This window comes from Triticum aestivum, chromosome 2B (assembly GCF_018294505.1).
Source record: "Triticum aestivum cultivar Chinese Spring chromosome 2B, IWGSC CS RefSeq v2.1, whole genome shotgun sequence".
Lineage (NCBI taxonomy): Eukaryota > Viridiplantae > Streptophyta > Magnoliopsida > Poales > Poaceae > Triticum > Triticum aestivum.
Window position 1 is genome coordinate 794,723,395 of NC_057798.1, and position 19,913 is coordinate 794,743,307.

At 49.2% G+C, this 19,913-nt stretch overlaps 2 protein-coding genes across 2 annotated transcripts; one reads left to right on the top strand and one right to left on the bottom strand.

Annotated features, from left to right (window-relative positions):
- The first annotated feature begins 5,077 nt into the window (after positions 1-5,077).
- Positions 5,078-7,165, top strand: LOC123039693 (disease resistance protein Pik-2-like). The gene has a single exon (XM_044462741.1). The coding sequence runs from the start codon at positions 5,078-5,080 to the stop codon at positions 6,812-6,814; it is 1,737 nt and encodes a 578-aa protein (XP_044318676.1). The 3' UTR covers positions 6,815-7,165.
- Positions 7,166-13,065: 5,900 nt separating this feature from the next.
- Positions 13,066-19,117, bottom strand: LOC123042818 (lysine histidine transporter 2). Its single transcript, XM_044465192.1, has 8 exons — positions 19,052-19,117; positions 17,417-17,574; positions 16,921-17,307; positions 16,329-16,722; positions 13,963-14,068; positions 13,738-13,829; positions 13,582-13,650; positions 13,066-13,406 (listed from the first exon to the last, which is right to left on the bottom strand). The coding sequence occupies exons 1-8, from the start codon at positions 19,115-19,117 to the stop codon at positions 13,308-13,310; spliced, it is 1,371 nt and encodes a 456-aa protein (XP_044321127.1). The 3' UTR covers positions 13,066-13,307.
- Positions 19,118-19,913: the final 796 nt, after the last annotated feature.

Consider the following 19,913-nt stretch of genomic DNA (forward strand, 5'->3'; position numbering starts at 1 on the left):
ACCCATGACATGAGCATGGTAATCGACGCCTTGGCCTTCCTGTCCGTAGTGCGACGTTGCATGTACTCACACACCAGCTCTCAACTGAGTCCATCAAGTGCCATGAGGTTGTGTCCATGTCATCAATGCCGAATCTCTGAATGACCAATCTCCAGAGCCTCAGAGAATAGTGGCACTTGAAGAGGAGATGTGGCCCACATTCCTGCACGCCCTTGCTCAATGGACAAGGACCGCAATTTGGCCACCCCCGCTTGGCCAACCGGTTGGCAGTCCAAATTTTGTCCTGAAGCGCAAGCCAAGTAAAAAACTTCACTTTCGGTGGCGCCCATACCTTCCAAACCATTTGGTCCATGGGGGCAGTGGCGGAGGCAGAGGGTGGACAGGGTGGGCCGCGGCCCACCCTGAGATTTTTCCAATAGCTTTATATCATTGCAAAAAAAGTTATAAATACTAATGGATAAAAGAATTTATAAATAGTTTTACTGTTGGCCCACCCTGGCCCATTGGACTGGATCCGCCACTGCATGGGGAAGAAAATCAAGCCCAAAAATTGTGCCTTGTAAGCAGAGGTCGCCGTGTACTGGCCAGTGGTTGTGTGCTTCCATGAGATGTCATCATCAGTAAGCTCATCAAGTTGGACCTCATCCAGGAGCATCCAGAGGGAGAACAACTGTCTAATATACTCGGCAGACACAACTGTGGATGAAGGTTTGATCCTAAGGATCCAAGCGTTGTTCCTGAGGGCCTCCCGCACCTTCCAATTTTTTCTTGACGAGGCCTCGAAGATGAGCGGAGCAATGTCCTTGGGCTTGGAGCCAAGAAGCCAGGGAGAATCCCAGAATAGCGCTCGCGCACCATTACCCACAATGATGGTGGTAAAAGCATAGAAGAAGTTGAGGTGAGATGGGGTGTGTAGTAGGGTGAACGGTCTCAGGCAGTGGCGGATCCAGTACGCAGGCTGGGGGCCCTGGGCCCGGGGCGTGAACAAGCATTACTTCGTTAACCGTAGCGTCGCGTGCACTGTAGCGACCCTATGGCGACACTGTAGCATCATGGGTTCTTCAACCAATCCTGGCTCCGCCCCTGGTCTCAGGAGCCCTGGTCGTCCCACATTCAGGCAAACAAGCTGACGCCTGCCATAGCTGCAACACACGACCCGCACAACAGAGGCACAAGACCCCGCGTAAAATCTGTAGACGTTGCCGGAGCAGTTGGCCCCGAGAGGCCTGAGACGCCTTCCTCTTCCTTCAACAGCGGGTTACTCCACTTCTGCGTCTTTGGTCTGATGCCCATGTAGCTGGTCGACACAAAGGACAATAAATATGGTAGAAAAAAACTTGAGAATCTAAATGGCGCAAATCTCGAGAAACCATTTTCTAGGCTCTCATAGTCAACGGAGTTGGCCTGATTCCTTCCCGTTGAACCAAGCAAATCTCACGCTCTGACTATCTCCTTCGAGCTCCACTTCCATAGATCCACCATCCTCCATTGACAGGCCTGCTCGTAGCCGAGTAGCGCCGGCAGGCTTGCATTATCCTCGTCCTACCAGCTAACAAACCTACTAGAAGGATAGCAAACATGAGAGCCTGGGAGGCTCCGCCCAGGGGGCGTTGGCTCTCCGAAATAGGGTTTTCCCCCACTTTGTATTCCAAAGCAACCAACCGATACGGTCAATAATAGATGATGGGATGAAAGCAGCACAATCACACCAAAAAAAAAAATGAAAGAGAAATAACAAGAGAAAAAATGCTGACAACGGCGGATCGGCGGAAACGAAGAAGCTTCACGACCACTGCACCCACCTAAGAACTCCCACCAAGCTCCAAGGCTCCGAAGCACCGGTACCAATCAACACCTCTAAGAAGGACCGCGACGATGCCGATGTTGTTGCCAAGGGTTTCCCTCGGTACGCGATGAGGCGAGAGGAAGGGTCGCCCCCGACGCCCTCCAGGAAGGTCTGGCGGCACCCACCGGCATCGCCGCGTCGGTGTCGGACATGCCGACAGGGGTTTTCCCCGATCCCAACCTTCACCTCGAATGCTCCAGAGCCTGCCACCAAACCGACCACTATCTTGCGCCACCGCGGTCATGAAGCCTCCACGCCGTCTCACCACGACACCACAAAGTGTGGCCTGCACAACGGGGAATAGGAGCCGGGACTAGGGGCCGCAGCACCGTCGGCACGCGGGAGGGCACAACCTCCACGGTCAACGACGGTAGCTGACCGGACACAATAGTAGGAGCATACCAGGCCCGGTCGGGACCTCCACGCCCGTAAAGCTCCCGCCATCGCGCTGCAGCAGGCACGCCGTCAGCGTCGCTGCCCCCCATCCGAGCTGCTCCTCCTCCACACCACACAGACGGCCAACCTGCGCCACCACGCCATCTCGTTGCTAAGGGGCCACGCCACCACCTCGCGCGCCGCCGGCCACCGCCGCCGGGTCGCCGAGCCGAGGAGCACCGCCGCCGCCCCCATGCCCCGAGCAGGGAGCCGCGCGCGCAGGGACAGGCAATCCTGCCGCCGCCAACACCACCCGGCCAGGCGCCGGGGGCGACCGTCGGCGGCGGCAGGGAGGGAAGGGGAAAGGAGGACACCGTCGGCGGCGGCGGCCGTTGGCTCTCTCCTGGGGTGTCTGACATCAGTCCTCGTCGACGAGGCACAACTGCTCAGTGGTGTCCGCGGCCACGTGCAGTTCATCAAGGACGAGATGGAGAGGATGAACGGCTTCCTCCTGCACGTGGCGGAGGCCGACGAGGAGGACCACCAGGTCAGAGCGTGGATGAAGCAAGTCGTGGAGGTCGCCTACGCATCCCAAAACAGCGTCGACCTGTACATCCAGAGCATTGGCGCTGGCCGCAGGGAGGCAGGCTTCCTAGGCCACCTGCGCCGGCTGCCCAAGCTGGTGTGGACGCTGCCGACACGTCACCGCATCGCCCATCAGATCCGGGCCTGCGAGGTCGGGGAGAGGCGCATGAGGTACGACGTCAAAGTGCTTGATAATAGCAACCGTTATCATGCAAACGTTAGCAAGGCACGGTGGCAAGCTGCCGGAAATGATGACACCGAGTCCAGGGAAAGCTGAACACTGAAAGGGTCTCGACCTCCCCTCCCCCTCCCGCCCGCGCCGCCACCCGCGAGGCGACCGGGGCGGGCGCCCAGATCCCGCCGCCTCCGGTCTCCCCTCCTCCTCCTTCCTTCCTCGCCGCCGCCAGGGGGCACGGCCGGGCTCGCCTGACCGGCGCCGGCGGCGGCGGGGCCCTGCTCTTCCTCCTCCGCGCGTTGGGGGCGACGTGGGTCCCTCCTTCGCGGGCAGGCGCGGCGCGGGCGCGGGGCGCCGCGGCGCCGCGGCGCGCGGCCCTCCGGCGGCGCGTGGTGCGGCGTGGCCGGCTGCGCGGTGGAACGCGCCTCGCCGCGGCGGCCGGTTCCGCCCGGCAGGCGGCGAGGGCCGCGGGCGGCGTGGGCGGCGGCTGGGGTCCGACTTCGGGCTGCCGGCGGCTGCGGTGGTTCCTCTCCGTCGTGGGCGTGCGGCGGTGGTGCGGCTCGGCCGGTGGCGGGCCGGCGACCTGGTGATGGTGGCCGGCGGTGCGCGTGTTGGTGGTGCCTCCCTTGGCGGCTTTCGGTGTGGGGAGGAAGGGGAGCGGCTTGGACAGGGGCGGCGGAGCCGACGGCGTGCCGGCTGCAGCGCGAAGGCGGGAACTTTACGGGCCTCTGCGTTCCCGGCTGGGCCTGTGCGGCCACGGGCCTGGTTTGTTCCTGCCATTGCGTCCGGTCAGCTACCGTCTTCGGCGGTGGAGGTGGGGCCCTCCCGCGTGCCGATGGTGCTGTTGCCTGGTCCCGGCTCCTCTTCTTCATCGTGCCGACCATGCTTCACGGTGCCGTGGTGAGACAGCGTTGAACGCTTCGTGTCCGGGCTGGCGCAGGGTGAGGGTCTGTTTGGCGGCGAGCTTCGGAGTGCCTGAGGTGGAGGTTGGGATCGGGAGAAATCTCTGTTGGCCTGGCCGACATCGACGCGGTGGTGCTTGTGGGTGCCGCCAGACCTTCCTGGAGGGCGTCGGAGCTACCCTTCCTCTCCCCTCGCCGTACCGGGGGAAACCCTTGGCAGCAGCGTCGTCTTCGTCGCGTTCCTTCTTGAAGGTGTTGATTGGTACCGGTGCTTCGGAGGCTCGGAGTCTGGTGGGAGATCTCCGGTGGGTGCAGCGGCCACGAGGCTTCTTCGTTTCTTTGTCGATCCGCCGTTGTCGGCGTTTGTTTCTCTTGTATTTTCTCTTTCTTTTCTTTTGGGCGTGACTGTGCTGTTTCCGCCCCAGCACCTATCGTTGGATGGTTCGGTTGGTTGCTTTGTATACAAAGCGGGGGAAACCCTTTTCCGGTAAATGATGACACCAACGGAAAGGAAGATGCTCTATGGCGCCTTTGGGCTGATGCGATGTACTTGTTCAGCTTATTGATGGAAGCACGGAAGGACCATGGTGGTGACAATCTTAAAGTCATATATAGCAGTTGTAGGAAGGGGTGGCATAGGCAAATCTTATGGGCTGGAAAGGTTTACCAAGATTCTTTTGGCGTCAACTCATTTGACTGCAAAGCCTGTATTTGCCTAGGGCAGGAATCAACTGAAGCGGCTGGGTTTCTCAGGAGGTCTTGGCAGTGCTAGACATTCCATCAGATCAGTTTGACTCGGAATCCGTACAGCTTCAGCCGAAGGAGAAGGAGAAGGAGAAGGAAGAGCTTATCCCACAGCTTCAGCCAAAGGAGAAGGAAGAGCTTATTGCACAGCTTCAGCCTAAGAAGGAAGAACTTATCGCGCAGCTTCAACCAAAGGCTGAGGAATAGCTTATCGCAAAGCTTATCTCACAGCTGCAGCTACACCTGAAAGGTAAAAGGTTCTTGCTTGTGATTGATGATGTCCGGGATAGATCTCTCTGGGACCGCATCGAATCAGCTTTCCCCAACGAGAGCTGCTCTCCTGGTAGTGCCATACTGATCACCACACGTTCAAGTGATGTGGCGCAATCATTTTCTCCTACCGAAAACCTAGATTTGGACACTGGTAGTCATGTGTACTTAGCCAGCGCAATGCGCCTAATGAACATCAACAACCGAAGTGAGCTGCAGCCGATTTTACGAGAAATTGTCTCAAAACCCTTGCCAGTCAGGTTGTTTCTACGTGCTCTGTATGTCAATCCTAACAAGACCAAGGCCGAGCTACAGAATCTGTGTGACAACCTGGACAGCTCCACCACAGCATCATCGAACAATGCAAGGCAAGTACTAAAGTTCTGTAATCTGACTAGCAACTGCAAGAACTGTTTGCTATATATGTCTATTTTCCCTGAAGATACAATCTTTGAACGGACAAGATTGGTAAGAAGATGGGCCGTTGAAGGCATGACTGCTAAAAGAGGTAGACTAAGTGCACTGCATGAAGCTGACCACTGTTTTGATCTGCTTGTCTCCCATGGGTTTCTTACACCAAGGAACACGTCTGATACAGCAAAGGTGAAGAGCTATACAATGGATGACATCATCCTCGATATTGTTACACAGATTGCAAGAGAAGATCACTTTGTAAAGAACACCCATCACCCTGACTTGGCTCATCGCCTTTCGGTTCACTATGAAGGCCAACCGCACCAAGCTGAGAAGGAACTAAATGTAACTCGTTCACAGGCATGTTGGAATATTTGTGGCCACCAAGCAACAGTTGAACAGTCCAATGCCACTAAAGAGTTTTTGGAGTCACTTCCTTCGTCAAGTCACTCGGGGACTCTGAAAGTGCTTGATCTAGAAGACTGCAATGACTTGAAGGACCGCCATCTGAAAAACATTTGCATCCATGTATTCCACCTAAAGTATTTGAGCCTTCGGAAAACTGGCATTACTGAACTACCCAGGCAGCTCGACAAGCTTCAGTCCTTAGAGTTCTTGGACATTCGTGAAACAAAAGTAAAGGCATTCGCCAAAAATTCAGTTTTTCTGCCAAAGCTAAAGCATCTACTTGCTGGCCACTGGACTGATGAAGAGCTTGTTGTAAATGGCAACGTCCAATCAAAGGAGAAGTTTTCCACCGTGGCAATGCCCACACATATCGGGGACATGACAGAATTGCAGGTGATATCTCATATTGCAGTTTCTGGCGACGGCAGTGAACTAAAATATGCTGGCTACCTACTCCAGTTGGTTAAGTTGGGTGTGGTTGTTTCTGGAAATAAAACATCATCAGTCTTGAGGCATTTGTACCATGCAACTGGAAATCTTGGATTTCTTCGCTCACTGACAATCCAAGTCGCAGAAAGTGAAGAAGAAAATGAGAATGTGAACAAGAGAGATGCATACCCGATATATCCAAAGTATCTTCACAAGCTAAAAATCAGTGGCCTGAAAAATGGATTGCCTTCATGGATTGAAAAGCTCAAGGTACTTACCAAAGTGACCCTGCATATGACTTTCATAACAGAACATGACTTCGAAATCCTTGGCCGGCTCACAAGCTTGTCCTTGTTTAAGCTCAAACAGGATTCTTGCACTGGATGTACAGTCACCTTCAAAAAAGATGCATTTCAGAGTCTCGAGTTCCTTCACATTAAGTGCTCAGCCATTACCAGTATCAACTTTGACAATGAGGCCTGTCTAAAGCTGAAGAGGTTAGCCTGGTATTCTACAGGTGAACAATCTCTTTTGGGGATTGAGCGCCTTCCAAGGCTCAAAAAAGTCGAGCTGACAGGCAACCATGACTGGAAAATTGTGAAACAAGCACTTTCAGCAAACCAGAACAAGCCTACCTGGGCACCATACGGGTTCAGGAGGTGGTGATCTACATTTGCTCCTTGACTGACCTCACCGGACGCCTCAACGTTGATCCTATTCTGAGGCAGAAATGTATCTCAAGGAAAAGAATTTCATTCTTCGCGGATTATTGCCATCCAGTTCCCTTCCTACACATTTGTTTATTTATTTATTGCAACAACACTCCTGCATATCTGATTTACTTTGTCTGTTGTATGTGTTATTATGTGCACTGCAGTGATTGAACTGGTGTGTATTTGTTCAGGTCACTCTCGTATTCCAGTTATCTGCCGTATTAATTGTGTCGTGTTGTGTGCTATTGTTAGCATTTGTTCACCCAGGAACATGTATTTCGTTCAATAAAAATCAAGAGTTGTTGCTCTCGTGCGTACAAGGATAAGTATATGCATTACTGTATTATTGGGGTGAGTGATAGGCTGATAGCAGACACTGTATTGACGGCCGAAAAGTATTGTTCAGTTAAAAATGCCTACATCGTTAGTATGGTTACGTACCTCACCAATTATGGTTCTATACCTGGCTTCATCCAAGCAATATTTCCCCAGTCCGAACAATTTTAAGCAAATAATTACAAATGGAAAACAAGGAAGTGGCGTTGGATGGAGCAGCTGGCTGCCATGTCAGAGTCGCTGTCATGTGCCACCAAATTTTCCATAAGCTAGCACCCGTTGCTCTCAGCCCCATGGCATGATTATGGTAGCTCTCGTGCACAATCTCACACTCTACCCACCAGTCTGCTCTTGGTCATCCACACGACGCCTCCCCTGTTTCCCCTCCTCCCCGTCCTGATCCTCTTCGCCATGGTCGACGGCTACCCTTCTATCTTCAGGCTTCAGCAACACCACCTGTGGCAACTTGACCTGTTCTGGCTCAACTGTCTTCAGGGGCAGCCTCCAGGTCTATGGTGGTGTTTGAATCTCTTCAGCAGCTTTGATGCAGAGTTTCTGTTGCTGGAATGCTGGTCTGCGAGCTTGCTGAGTTGAAGTGTCATGGCTCTGCTGAGCTTGTATCTTTGTATTTTGCTTTCAGCCAATGACTATTATGTATTAAACCTTTATTGATTTCGTTAATGAAATCAGGGAGAAATCCTTTGAAAAAAGTAGCAGCCTTGGCCGTGCTTGTGTCTGCGTGCCAACACCAGTCTGATTCTCCTCGCCCAATCCCACCCCACCCTGATACGGAGTCTTGCAGGCTGTGTATAGGGACTCTGCCCCATCGACCAACAACCAAACTTTCTGCAAAACCCGGCCAAGTGTCACAAGGACAACAGTCAAGTCATACAGGTGTGACGGCGTTGACATCAGATATCAATTCTATCTGTCAAACGCAACTGAAACAACCCCAGGTGACATATCCCGCTACTCGTGCGGCTCCACCGATTTGAAGATCTTCTGCCAAGGCGAGGAGGATACCGAGATTACAATCTTCCACTCGGTCGAGACAAGTACACCGTCAGGAACATCTTATACAACAGCAGGACCATCATTCTTGGGGACGCTGAAGCCCTTAGCGGCGGCAAGTGCCCCACGGTCAGCCACAATGTGACATTTAGCAACAAGTTGGTCCACTACACCGACTCCTTGGACATGCTCATTTTCTTCGGCAGCAGACTTCTGCCCGACATGGAAGATCACCGGATCAAGAGCTCAAGTTACAAGCATATTTGACTTGCAAAGCGTAGAAGAAGCAATTGCAGCAAACGCGAACAATCCTATCTTGGTAACAAACTGAATCAATGCTTATGTTCAGGAGGTGATCCACATTTGCTCCTTGACTGACCTGACCGCATCGCCTCAATGCTCCTGTTCTGGGGCAGAAATGCAGCCCAAGGAAACGATTTTGGTTCTTCTCGGATTATTGACATCCAGTTCCACTCCTACATATTTGATTTATTTTGTCGGTTGTACAGTATAAGTTATTATGTGTACTGCAGTGATTGAACTGGTGTGTATTTATTTTGTCCAGGTCACTCTCGAATTCCAGTTATGTGCTGTGTCGTGTCGTGTCATGTGCTATTGTTAGCATTTGTTCACCCAGGAACATCTATTCCCTTCAATAAAAATCAAGCGTTGTTGCTCTTGTGCGTACAAGGATAAGTACCAGCACTGCAGTATTAGGGTGAGTGGTAGCAGACATCCTATTGATGGGCGAAACGTACAAAGTAGTATTTGCATTGTGCGGTTCAAAATACCTACATCATTAATACGGGTATATATCTCGCTCCAGAACTATGGTTCTATAACTGCTTCATCCAAGCAATATTCCCCAATTCGAATTAATCGCTGAAATTCCAAGCAAAGCTGTGGATGGGCTTCACAGCGGACAGCAACAAACAACAAGGGGCACAGACCAGACCAGCACGACCAGAATGACGGCCGGCATTCCTCACTTGATTAATATCAGGCTAACAGAATAATAATCATGCGTTTCGGCTGTATCAAAGACATATATCATTTTCAGTGTTGATTCTGCTGAATTTTGGGTCGGCCTCATCTACCCAACAGGTCAGCGAGGCCACAAATATCTGATGAAATGGGCCGACCCATGGCCTCGCATATTGACCTTGGGGCCACAGGGCCGGGTCCAAGACCAGGGCGGGGTCGGCCCATTCCCATCTTGAGCTGTGGTTATATACACTGTATGTGTCAAGTGGTAACTGAAGCCAGTCATGCAAGGTATTCAGATATTCGAAAGGTAGTATATGCAAGTTGACACACTAGAACAGTTAAGCTGCTCCAAATAGGAACCGCACACCACATCCATCTCCAGTTAAGAAACTGAAGCTAAACTGAAACTGAAAAGCATCTAAATCTTGTTTTAGCAGGAGAAAAGCATGCAATTCTCTCACCTGTGTCAGCAACAGCCTAGAGACTGAAGGGCCGATTCATCCGCCGTGAAAGAAGCAGGGCTGGCTTGCGGTCGAGGTTTGCGCCCGGCCGGCCGTCTTCCACTCGCCCTCAGCCCCGGCGCCCGCCGAGGTCGACGCATATGGGGGCGCCGCCACGGCAAGGAGCACCGTCTGTGTCCTCCGGCGAGCCGCTACCTCTCCGCCGCCCAGCCCACCGCGCCTCCGGCCGGAGCCCGCCTCAACCGCCGCCCGCCAGCCGTCGCGAGCCGTGTCGTGTGGCCCTCAGCCGGTCACCGAGGAAAAACGAAAGGGAAAAAAAAGTGAGACACGCAAGGGTGGGCTCCATTTGTCAGAGACCGTGTAAAGAAATCGAGACCGCAATCCTTCCACTCGACCAACACAACTACTACGCCCTAAGGAACATCTACTCCCTCTCCTCCTTTTTAATTCGCATATAAGTTTTGTCCAAAGTTAAACTATCTCTACTTTAATAAAACTTATAGAAAAAAATACCAACATTCACAACATCAAATAAATATTGTTAAATTCATTATGAAATGTAATTTCATAGTATATATATTTGGTACTGTAGATGTTGATATTTTTTAATATAAATTTGGTCAAATTTTATAAAGTTTGACATGGCACAAATCTAATATGCAAAGTAAAAAAGACCGAACGGAATACAACAGTCTGTCGGACCATCATTTTCGGGAAGGATGAAGCCGTTTGCGGTGGCACAACGTGTCACTGAGCAACGAGTGGCTCCACTACGTTTTGATAAATAAACAAGTCAAAAGGAAGTGTTGATATTGGCTTGGAATTTGAAAAGATCACGTTATCCAATCGTACGCAGACACATGGTACTCCCTTCTTATATTATGGGACGGAGGCAGTAGCTCACATTGGTCGCGTGTGTCGTAATGATGCACATGGCCATTTCAGCATGATGTCACGCCACTATTGTCTCAACGAATCGTTAGGTTTCGTACTGAGTGGGATAAATCTCTGATCATAGAACGCAACCCTGTCTGGTTACCTCGTCACAATTAGCTGGTACAATTCGTCGCATTGCCGTTCCATCTGCCTTTCAGTACTTCAGAAGCAAATCCAATTTATTTTGGAAGCGTGAACGACCAGGCTGCCTCCACTTCCCCTCCTTGTCCTTGCTCCTCCCCCATGTCTATAATAGCGGCGTGGATCCGATTTCCGTGTACAGTGCTCCTCCGGCAACGCCGCCGGCCCGGCTCTGACAACTTCAGTCGAAGGATGAGGAAGAGCTTATCGCACAACTTCTTAGCATTTCTTGTGTACGCTGAAATTCTCTTCCGATGGTAACTCATCAAGATTAATTTCTCTCTTAATAGAAGGCTTCGGGAGACTAGCTACTGTAACATTTTTCCACACAAAAAAAGTTGCGGTGACATTTGATGCACTTTGCCTATGATCTACTGGGTGACCTTGAAGTGACCCCGTCATTATTAGAATCTGGTGACTGATTTCTATTTGAATCATACCTTTCATAGCCTAGATCAATCAAAATCCATTGAGAAAAAAAAACTAGAAAACAAGGGCAAAATGGTTCATTATCACGCTAGGCTACTAGGGTAGGTTGAACATATGAGAGATGCGAGTTGAAAAAACCAACAGACAAGAGACGAGGCGTGCAACTTCCATGCCTGTACAACAAAGTAATCAAGTCACAGTTTAGGCATGTGCGTAGAGTCGTTTGATTTGGGCTTTTAGACCTTTTCTTTAGCTGTCCACGTCACATTATTTGATGAGGTTATTCTAGACTTTTTATTGGGTTCAAGTCAAGAAAATACAAACCTATATGTTGGTGGCAAGAAAATCCGTTGGGTTCACTTGAACCCAACATTTCTATGCTGGCTCCCCCCACTACTCTCGCCCTCACCACCGCCAGGTCCGTCGTCCTCGCTCTCGCCCAGTAGCCTCAGCTTGTGTGCGGAGTCATGCATGCATGCCCCCCTTGCCTGGCGCTGCTACCAGCATGCCCAGCGCTGTCGGCATGCCCAGCGTTGCAGCCACGACCGAGAACGCAAGCATGCCCGGAGATGCCGTAAATTCTCAATACACCATGTATATATGATTTATATGATACAAATGATGATTACAAAACACATGTACTCAACCATAAACAATTATTAAATAAATAAAACATTGTAAAGTACCGGTAGGGTGGCGGGGCAATGCGCCCTGCACACTTACGGACATTATGTTCTGCAAATCACATTTTGAATTATCATTTAGATACATAGACATATTGATGGAGTTTGATTTGTCTAATGTTGCTTCTTTTCATCATCTCCCGGTGAGATATTAGGTGTGTGTAAAAGCATTATTATCCAGTGGTTTTTCTTTTGGAATTAAAGAGTTCTCTGTTAGCGTTAAGCGCACCTCTGTTTCCTGAACTATTTAGCGCTAAGCGTGTTGAATAGGATATCCATGGGATCTCACTTGTAGCTGTGGAATATTATGGTTTGGAACATCAGGGGAATAAATTCATATCACAGAACTTTAGCAGTTAAAAATGTGATTAATTCATGTGGTTGTAATGTCGTTTGTTTGCAGGAGACTGAACATATGCACTTGTGATCAGAAGTTCAGAACCTTTTTCGATCCTTTTTGTCCTCATAGGCTTAATAAATCCGCTTATATTCCCTCTCGAAGCCCGTCTGGTGCCTTACTGATGATTTGGAATAGTTCTATTCTTCGCGCAACAATGATTTTTTTTTGGAACTTTTTGCTCTCGGTATTTCGTTCGTATCCAAGAGTGCCCTGCCGTGGTGAAAGATCGCCAATTATTCACTTACCGATTATATGCCCTTGACATCAGTGATACCGACGACTGGTTGCTAGTTGGAGAGTACACCTTTATCAGATCCACTGAAACCACAACAAACCTGACGGCAATGTGGATGATATCCTGCTTCTGTTCATCATCTCAGGAAGATGTATTAGGTGTGTGTAAAAACATTATTATTTCAGTGGTTTTCTTTTTGAATTAAAGAGCGCGCCGCTCACAATTTTTATTTCATAAAACCGATTAAACAAACAAGATTCAGCAAACACCACAAACATGTAGGTCATTCAAATCATCTACCTATCCACTACGAGCCTCCCAAGAAACAAACATCACCCGATGAGACCATATTACTACAAACCAAAAAGCAGGTGACAAAACCACGTTCTATTAGTTGTAACAAACGATTGTTTCAATGGTTCTATTACCATTTCAATTGTAAATGAGCTTATTTTCCACTGATACTCAGCCAGGCATAAAGTAATCCACATCATACATACAAATAGTGTGGGCATCAGGTATCACTATATTATATTCGTATTCACAACAACTTAGATATTATCATATCTCTGTACATACTCGGTCAAATCAGAAGAAGAAGAAGAAAAAAGACTTTGAACAAACCTAGAACTTCAGTCTATTTGAAATGGTAGGAGTGCCTTGGAGGGGTGGTTGCCAGGTTGCCACACTTAGGTCGCTCCAAAGAGGTAACACTAGGAGAAGGTACGTGCAAATGAAACCTCTAGTAGGTCTACGCCAACATTGATGCATTGCATCAAATTCTGCTACTTGTCTATACAATAGCTTTGCAACAATCAACTAGTGATCTACGAGTAGAATTTGTATGCCTTGGCCTCCATGATGATCTGCCTTAGCCCTCCAATGAGCCCAAGCACCATCAGCAGCACCCCACCAACGATGCAGAACTGAAGAGAATGGAAACACAAAAGATAAAATAAAATTGGATGATCAAATGAGAGATGTCTATTGCAGGCACACAGGATAATAAAGAAAGATACTCCCTCGGATCAATATTATTTGTCGCTCAAACGTATGTATCTAGACGGATGGAATACTAACTATTCATTCAGTTGATCTTACCCAGTTGGCACACCATGAGAGACTGAATACCCTGGGCTTGTAGACCGTGAGCCAGATGATGCAGGGAAGCTGGTCCGAAGAAGAAGTTAGTTCTGATTAGCTCTGAATTCATATTTGCTTTAATGGAATTGTAATGGAGCCGGATGGAATGCTTACGAAATAAGTTGTCGGCGCAAAGGCGAGCCCACCGAAGAATCCGATAAGCCCACCGAAGAAGGGGAAGGTAATGCCTATGAACATTGTGAATGCTGCACGGATTTGTATTCCGTTAGTCGTGTTTGTTTGGGAAGAACTTTTTTGGTTTAATTAGCTGCAAGGAATTGAGTTCACTTTATTGGAAAAAAAAAGAGTTCACTTGTGAGAAGCGCATCAGGGCATTACCAACGAAGAGGCTTCGGGAAACCAAACGGAGCTTCCAACCGGGAGAGAAACGCATCTTCCTCACCAGCACCATCTCCATCATGTCGAACACCGGCATCGCATAAACCTGAGATGAGAAGGGTCTGTTAGAATATTATTGTGTTTAAGATATAGGTAGGAGTTAGAGATAGAATAGGTTTAACATGTACGACTTGCCCTCTACTTCAAGTCTCTCTCCCTCACAATGTATTCTATATATACCCCATATGAGGGTCGGATCAATACAACAGAAACAACACTATATTCATTCATCCTATAATTTTTATATGGTATCAGAGCGGTTAGTCTCACGATGCCGATCCTAAGACTTTTCACACCTTCCGCAGAGCGCCGCCCCCGGGGAGATTAATCTCCTCTCCCCGGGGGCGCGGCACCCAATTGATCAAAGATCAGATTGGTTCCATAGATTAGATTAGATGAATTCTTCATAGTTAGAAATTCCATTAGATTAGTTTTTCATTAGCCACCAAATAAATCCAACGACCCTCAGATTCCGGAGCCTACAGGAATACGATCTTCTTCATGAAATCGTGCGGTGCCAGGCGCGGCCATGTACGGACGCATGGACACTGATCCGACCGGTCTACACGGCGCGAGGACGACGATCGTGGCGAGCAGCTGCGAAGGGGACGCACCTCCGATCGCGGGAGGGCGTAGATCTCGTGGCGATTTCCAGCACGTACGAGATTGTACGCGGATCTCCCGACGACGCAACCACCAACTCCTTCGAATCAGCAGTTCAGCACGGAGTTACCCATCGCCAAACGCCAGCAGCCGCATCGAGTTGTACGCGGAACAAGGCCATGCGCACATGCATACGTGCATGGCAAAACTCGCAAAGACGGCCATGCGTACGCGCATGGCATGGTGCCTTGAACTTGAGCCACGGGCCTTCTGCAAGGATCGAAAGGCCGACGACCACAGCAGTCTCGGTGTGTCGGACACCGGGAGAGCCTGTTCGAGACACGCGCACGGACGCGATCTTCAGCAAGCCGACTCCATCAACCTCCTGCGCGCCGGCTTGCCATCTACATCAAGCTGTACGATCTACACCGGCCGCCACGTCCGGAGCCGAGCTACATCATCTTCTGCATGGCTGCATCGACCGCCACAGTCGATCTGCACGGCTACACCCACGCCTCTGCATCGAGCCGAGCGACATCAAGTTGTACGACTACGCCAGGCTACGAGCCAACATACTTCTTCGACACGACACGACATCGACACTTCGTCGCCACGAGGGACGCCTTCAAGCGACTCATCATTGTCGACACGCCACGACAACGCCATCACAGGCACTTCATCGCCAAGGTCTTCATCAACGTGGTCTTCACCAATATCTTCATCAACACACCACCACTGCCGCCTCGTCCACAAGATGGACACCTAGCGTCCTCTGACAGACTTTTCTGCAAGACGCAACCTCGACGACGGCAATGACCGCGTCACGACGACGGCATCAACCGCGTCATCCACGACGGCACGACTGCATCGACACGGTGTCACTACAGTGATGACCCTATACAGCCACACGGTTCTGGCAAAACTGATGTGTGCTTGGTGGGCTTCCTCCGGTCTTGGCAAAACCAGTGGACTCATCGCCGGCGACACCCTCTGACATCTGCAAGGTGCATCGTCAACGTCTGCAGCTCCGTCATAGCGCATTTTTTTTGCGCCTCCAGCTTTGTGCGGCTTCATCATCCACGACGACTACACCATCGATCATGGATACCTCGACCATGGCTATATCACAATGATCAGCTACCTCGACATCGACATTCATGGCTACGTCTACAGCAACTCATCAGCGACAACTCCAGTCAACAGCGTTCGCGTCGTCACTAGTGTCCGCGCCACTCCCGCTGTGACTGCGGGAGGGAAGAGAGGACAGACAAGGAAGGCACCAGAAGGGGACGCAGTCACCGCCCTAGGTGTCGACCCATCAGTGACGCAGTTGATGATGGCGCAGTGGAGAAGACGACGAAAGCGCAAGACTACAAATTCAATCGCAATCGTCCGCTTCACTCCCGCTACGACTGAGGGGGAATGTTAGAATATTATTGTGTTTAAGATATAGGTAGGAGTTAGAGATAGAATAGGTTTAACATGTACGACTTGCCCTCTACTTCAAGTCTCTCTCTCTCACAATGTATTCTATATATACCCCATATGAGGGTCGGATCAATACAACAGAAACAACACTATATTCATTCATCCTATAATTTTTATAGGGTCGTCTCCCATGTTAAGAAAAGTCTTAATTATGTACATGTGGCATTAAAAAAACTAATGAATGAGTGAGTGGCTGGGAGGACGCGTACGTGTACCTGGTAGCTACCGATGACATGGACGACGACCATCATGTTGGCGGCGGCGATGAGCCACTTGGGCGTGTTGAGGGTGATGAGGATGTTGTCGTCGACGCTGTTGCCGAAGGCCCAATAACCGACGAAAGCAACCGGGAAGTAGCAGAGCAAGACGGTGGTGTAGGCCACGATGACGCCCTTCCACATGGGCTTCTTGGACGGCGTCTCCGCCGTCGACGGGATGGAGGCCTGGATCTCCAGCACGACGTTATGGCCTGAGAAGGAGAAGGCCATCTGTCCCAGGCCTCCCAGGAAGTCGAACACCATCCCCGGGGTAGTGGATGCCCGTAGGCTGTAGTCCACATCGTCCGCCTTCCCCTTGTGCACTGAGGCGCCCCAAGCAATTGTCGAGTAGCTGTGGCGTTTGTTTGTCCATACGTCCCAATGTGAGTGGCCACGTCTAGCTAGTTAGCTACTGTCTTCGTGCAGAATGAGTTGACGCTCAAATCGATGTATCTAAAACATCTAGATACATCTTTTTGAGGGTCAACTAATTCCATATGAAGGGAGTATTAATTATGGTTTTGACAAATTAGTTTCCCACGGTATGTACCAGATCGACATGAGGGCGGCGGCGAGGGAGATGGTGGCGATGGAGTCGAAGTTGGGGAGCTGGGAGATGACGAACTGGGCGGAAGCAAAGATCATGATGAAGTAGGAGAGCTTTATGTCCTTGCACCTGTCTTCGCAGACGAGGTCGTGGAACTTCTTGAGCGACTTGCCACCGGTGATCATGTACACGATGTCCAAGCTTATCTCGACGACGAGCTGCTGCGGCACGACGATCCACAGCCCGAGCGTCTCGCCGAACGCGTACTGCCCCAGCTCGTGGTACCTGTCGAACCGCTTCCCGGGCACCATCTCATGCATCTCCACCATCTGCCACAGCGTGTACAATGTCATGATCCATGACAGAGTCATTACCGCGACGCCAGGTCCCCTAAAACCATCAAACATCAGTGAAACTGATGACATGTACAAAATAGTAATACCCAATATGGATGCCATTGTAGTTGTAGGTGATCCCATTTCCAACAGTATGTATGTACCAGCCGAGCTCAGACATGGCGTAGGGTAGGGTGAGCACGCCGGCGCCGACCATGGCTGTGACATTGTGGAAGGCCGAGTACCACCACTTTCCATTCCTCGATGCCGTGACCGGGAGCCATTCGTCGATCTTCCTCTCCTCCACAGTCCTCCAATCCTGCTAGTTTTCACCGTTGTTGTTAGCCATTGGGCACGAAATAATACAAGTATGGTAGAGCTTATCACTGGCGGAGGGCGTGTGGAATTATGTCCCTGGCGGGTCTCCCGGGATCCTGTCCATTTGAGTTTTAGGTAGATCCTTCTAGATTCAGTCGACTTTCATGATCTATGGAGTTTTTACATGCCTTTATCGGTGTTTTCTTCTCCGGGGCTACAATTTGCTTCGCACATCATGGCCGACGGCGTCTCTTGGTCTGCATTTGCGGCCTCCCGTCCGTTACTTCTACAAGCTTCTTGGTTTCAATAAGTTAGCTCCGCCAAGGCGGAGGCCGAGATGCGATATTGAGCTATGCTCACAATGCGCCACCGATGGATGCAAGAGAAAGAAGACTTCAACACTCCCATGATTTTAAATGTAATTTTTTTATGGATGTGTTTGTAAGGACCTGTAATATTTAATATATGACCTAGGCCTTTTTCAAAGAAAGAAAGAAAGAAAGAAAGAAAGGACACAAATTAGTGTTTGTCTAGTGGCCAAGTCAGGACTCAGGACAGAAAGAGGGAAGGCTCATTGAACAATGCTAATGCTGCCAGGAGGTGCGGAAAACAGTGTGTTTTAGTTAACTAAAACTGCACATTTGATCACTGAGCCATGCTTAAGGAAAACAAGGCACGTGGAAGGGCCCACTAAAGACAAGTGATTCCTTTAAATTCACGCAAGTTGACTTGTCATATTGACTAAATGTCAAATTAGTCGGTGTCGTCGGATGGGTAATCAAGGCCAACTCATGGCAAAGATATGTTTTTTTCCTCTCTCTATATATCTAGGATGTATATATTCAGCTAACCAAAATGATATTTCTAACACCCCAAAGATATTTAGTAGTAGTACGTGGTAGTAATTGACATGTAGTAGATCTTGGATTCGAGGGACGATTATCCACTGTTAAAAAATATTTCACTCTTGGACCGCAAGGAATTTACACTTAATATGAAAGTTCGACAAATTTTATTGTTTACTGAAAATAAAAATTCCTCAATTAAGGCAAAGCATCACATATCACACCGATTATGTGACCATCATCCATGGGGTATTTGATGAACATTTCATGGGTTTGCTTTGTAAAACGAAGAAAAGGGTTAAAAACAAACGAGTAGCAATATCTAGAGTCCTGCATGCAAGTGGCATTTAAAAAAAAGTAACATTTTGTCTCCATTCTATTCCACTTTGTCCATCAAGGGTTTCTTTGATTCAAAGGATTTCTAAAATACGTTTGGAGAATTCTATCCCTATGATTTTTTTGTACATGTTCTCTCTCTCTGGCGCGTCGTTTTGGTTTTGATTCATTTTCGTGGCAATGTTTCGCTAGCCATGGAATAATGTTCCTTGTTCAAATTTCGGTTGCTAATTTCATGAGAGAGAGAGAGAGAGAGAGAGAGAGAGAGAGAGAGAGAGAGAGAGAGAGAGAGAGTTTCACCTTGGGCGGCACGGAGGTGTGGTTCTCCGCGGGCCGTGTCCCCATGGCTGCTACCCGTGTTCCCATGCCGGTTAGGCAGATTTGTCTTCAACGAGCGAAGCTTGGCAATGGAGAGATTTCCAAGAGGTTGGGGCCTGGGAGAACGCGTATGTGTGGTGTGTCATGACGAAGAAGCCGGCTTATTTGTAGAGCTGCGTGCAGTTGACTGTTGACTTCAGAAGGCAGAACCTGCAGGTAACTGGAAACGGTCATCCTCGCGTCGCTGTGACTCCCCGGCCTCCTCCCGAGCGCCATATGTCGTCCGTCGCCCCGTCTGCTTTCAACAGTCTAATTTTATTTTTTATATATTTTTTTAGTGATGACGACATGTACTCCCTCCGGTCCTTTTTACTCTGCACATTGGTTTTGCCGAAAGTCAAACTTTGCTAAGTTTGACCAAATTTATATTAAAAATTATTAGCATCTATAATATTTAATAAATATAATATGAAAATATATTCCAAGATGAATCTAATGATATTGGTGTTGTTATGTGAATGTCTATAATTTTTTATATAAACTTGGTCAAAGTTGGATGAGATTGACTTCAGACAAGCCTAATATGCAGAGTAAAAAGGACCGGAGGGAGTACATATTTATTTATTTTATTATTGCAGTAAGCGCTAGTGCCATTACACAATTAATTGCGTACTCATATTTCCCGAAAACGTCAAAGGGTATATAATAATTTAAGTTGATCAACTCTTACAAGGGTATCTTCACAAAAATTAGAACTCACACAACAGTCCTCGATACTCACCGTAGACCAGAATACTATTACCTCCATCCAAAAATTTTGTCTCAGATTTGTCTACACCCGAAT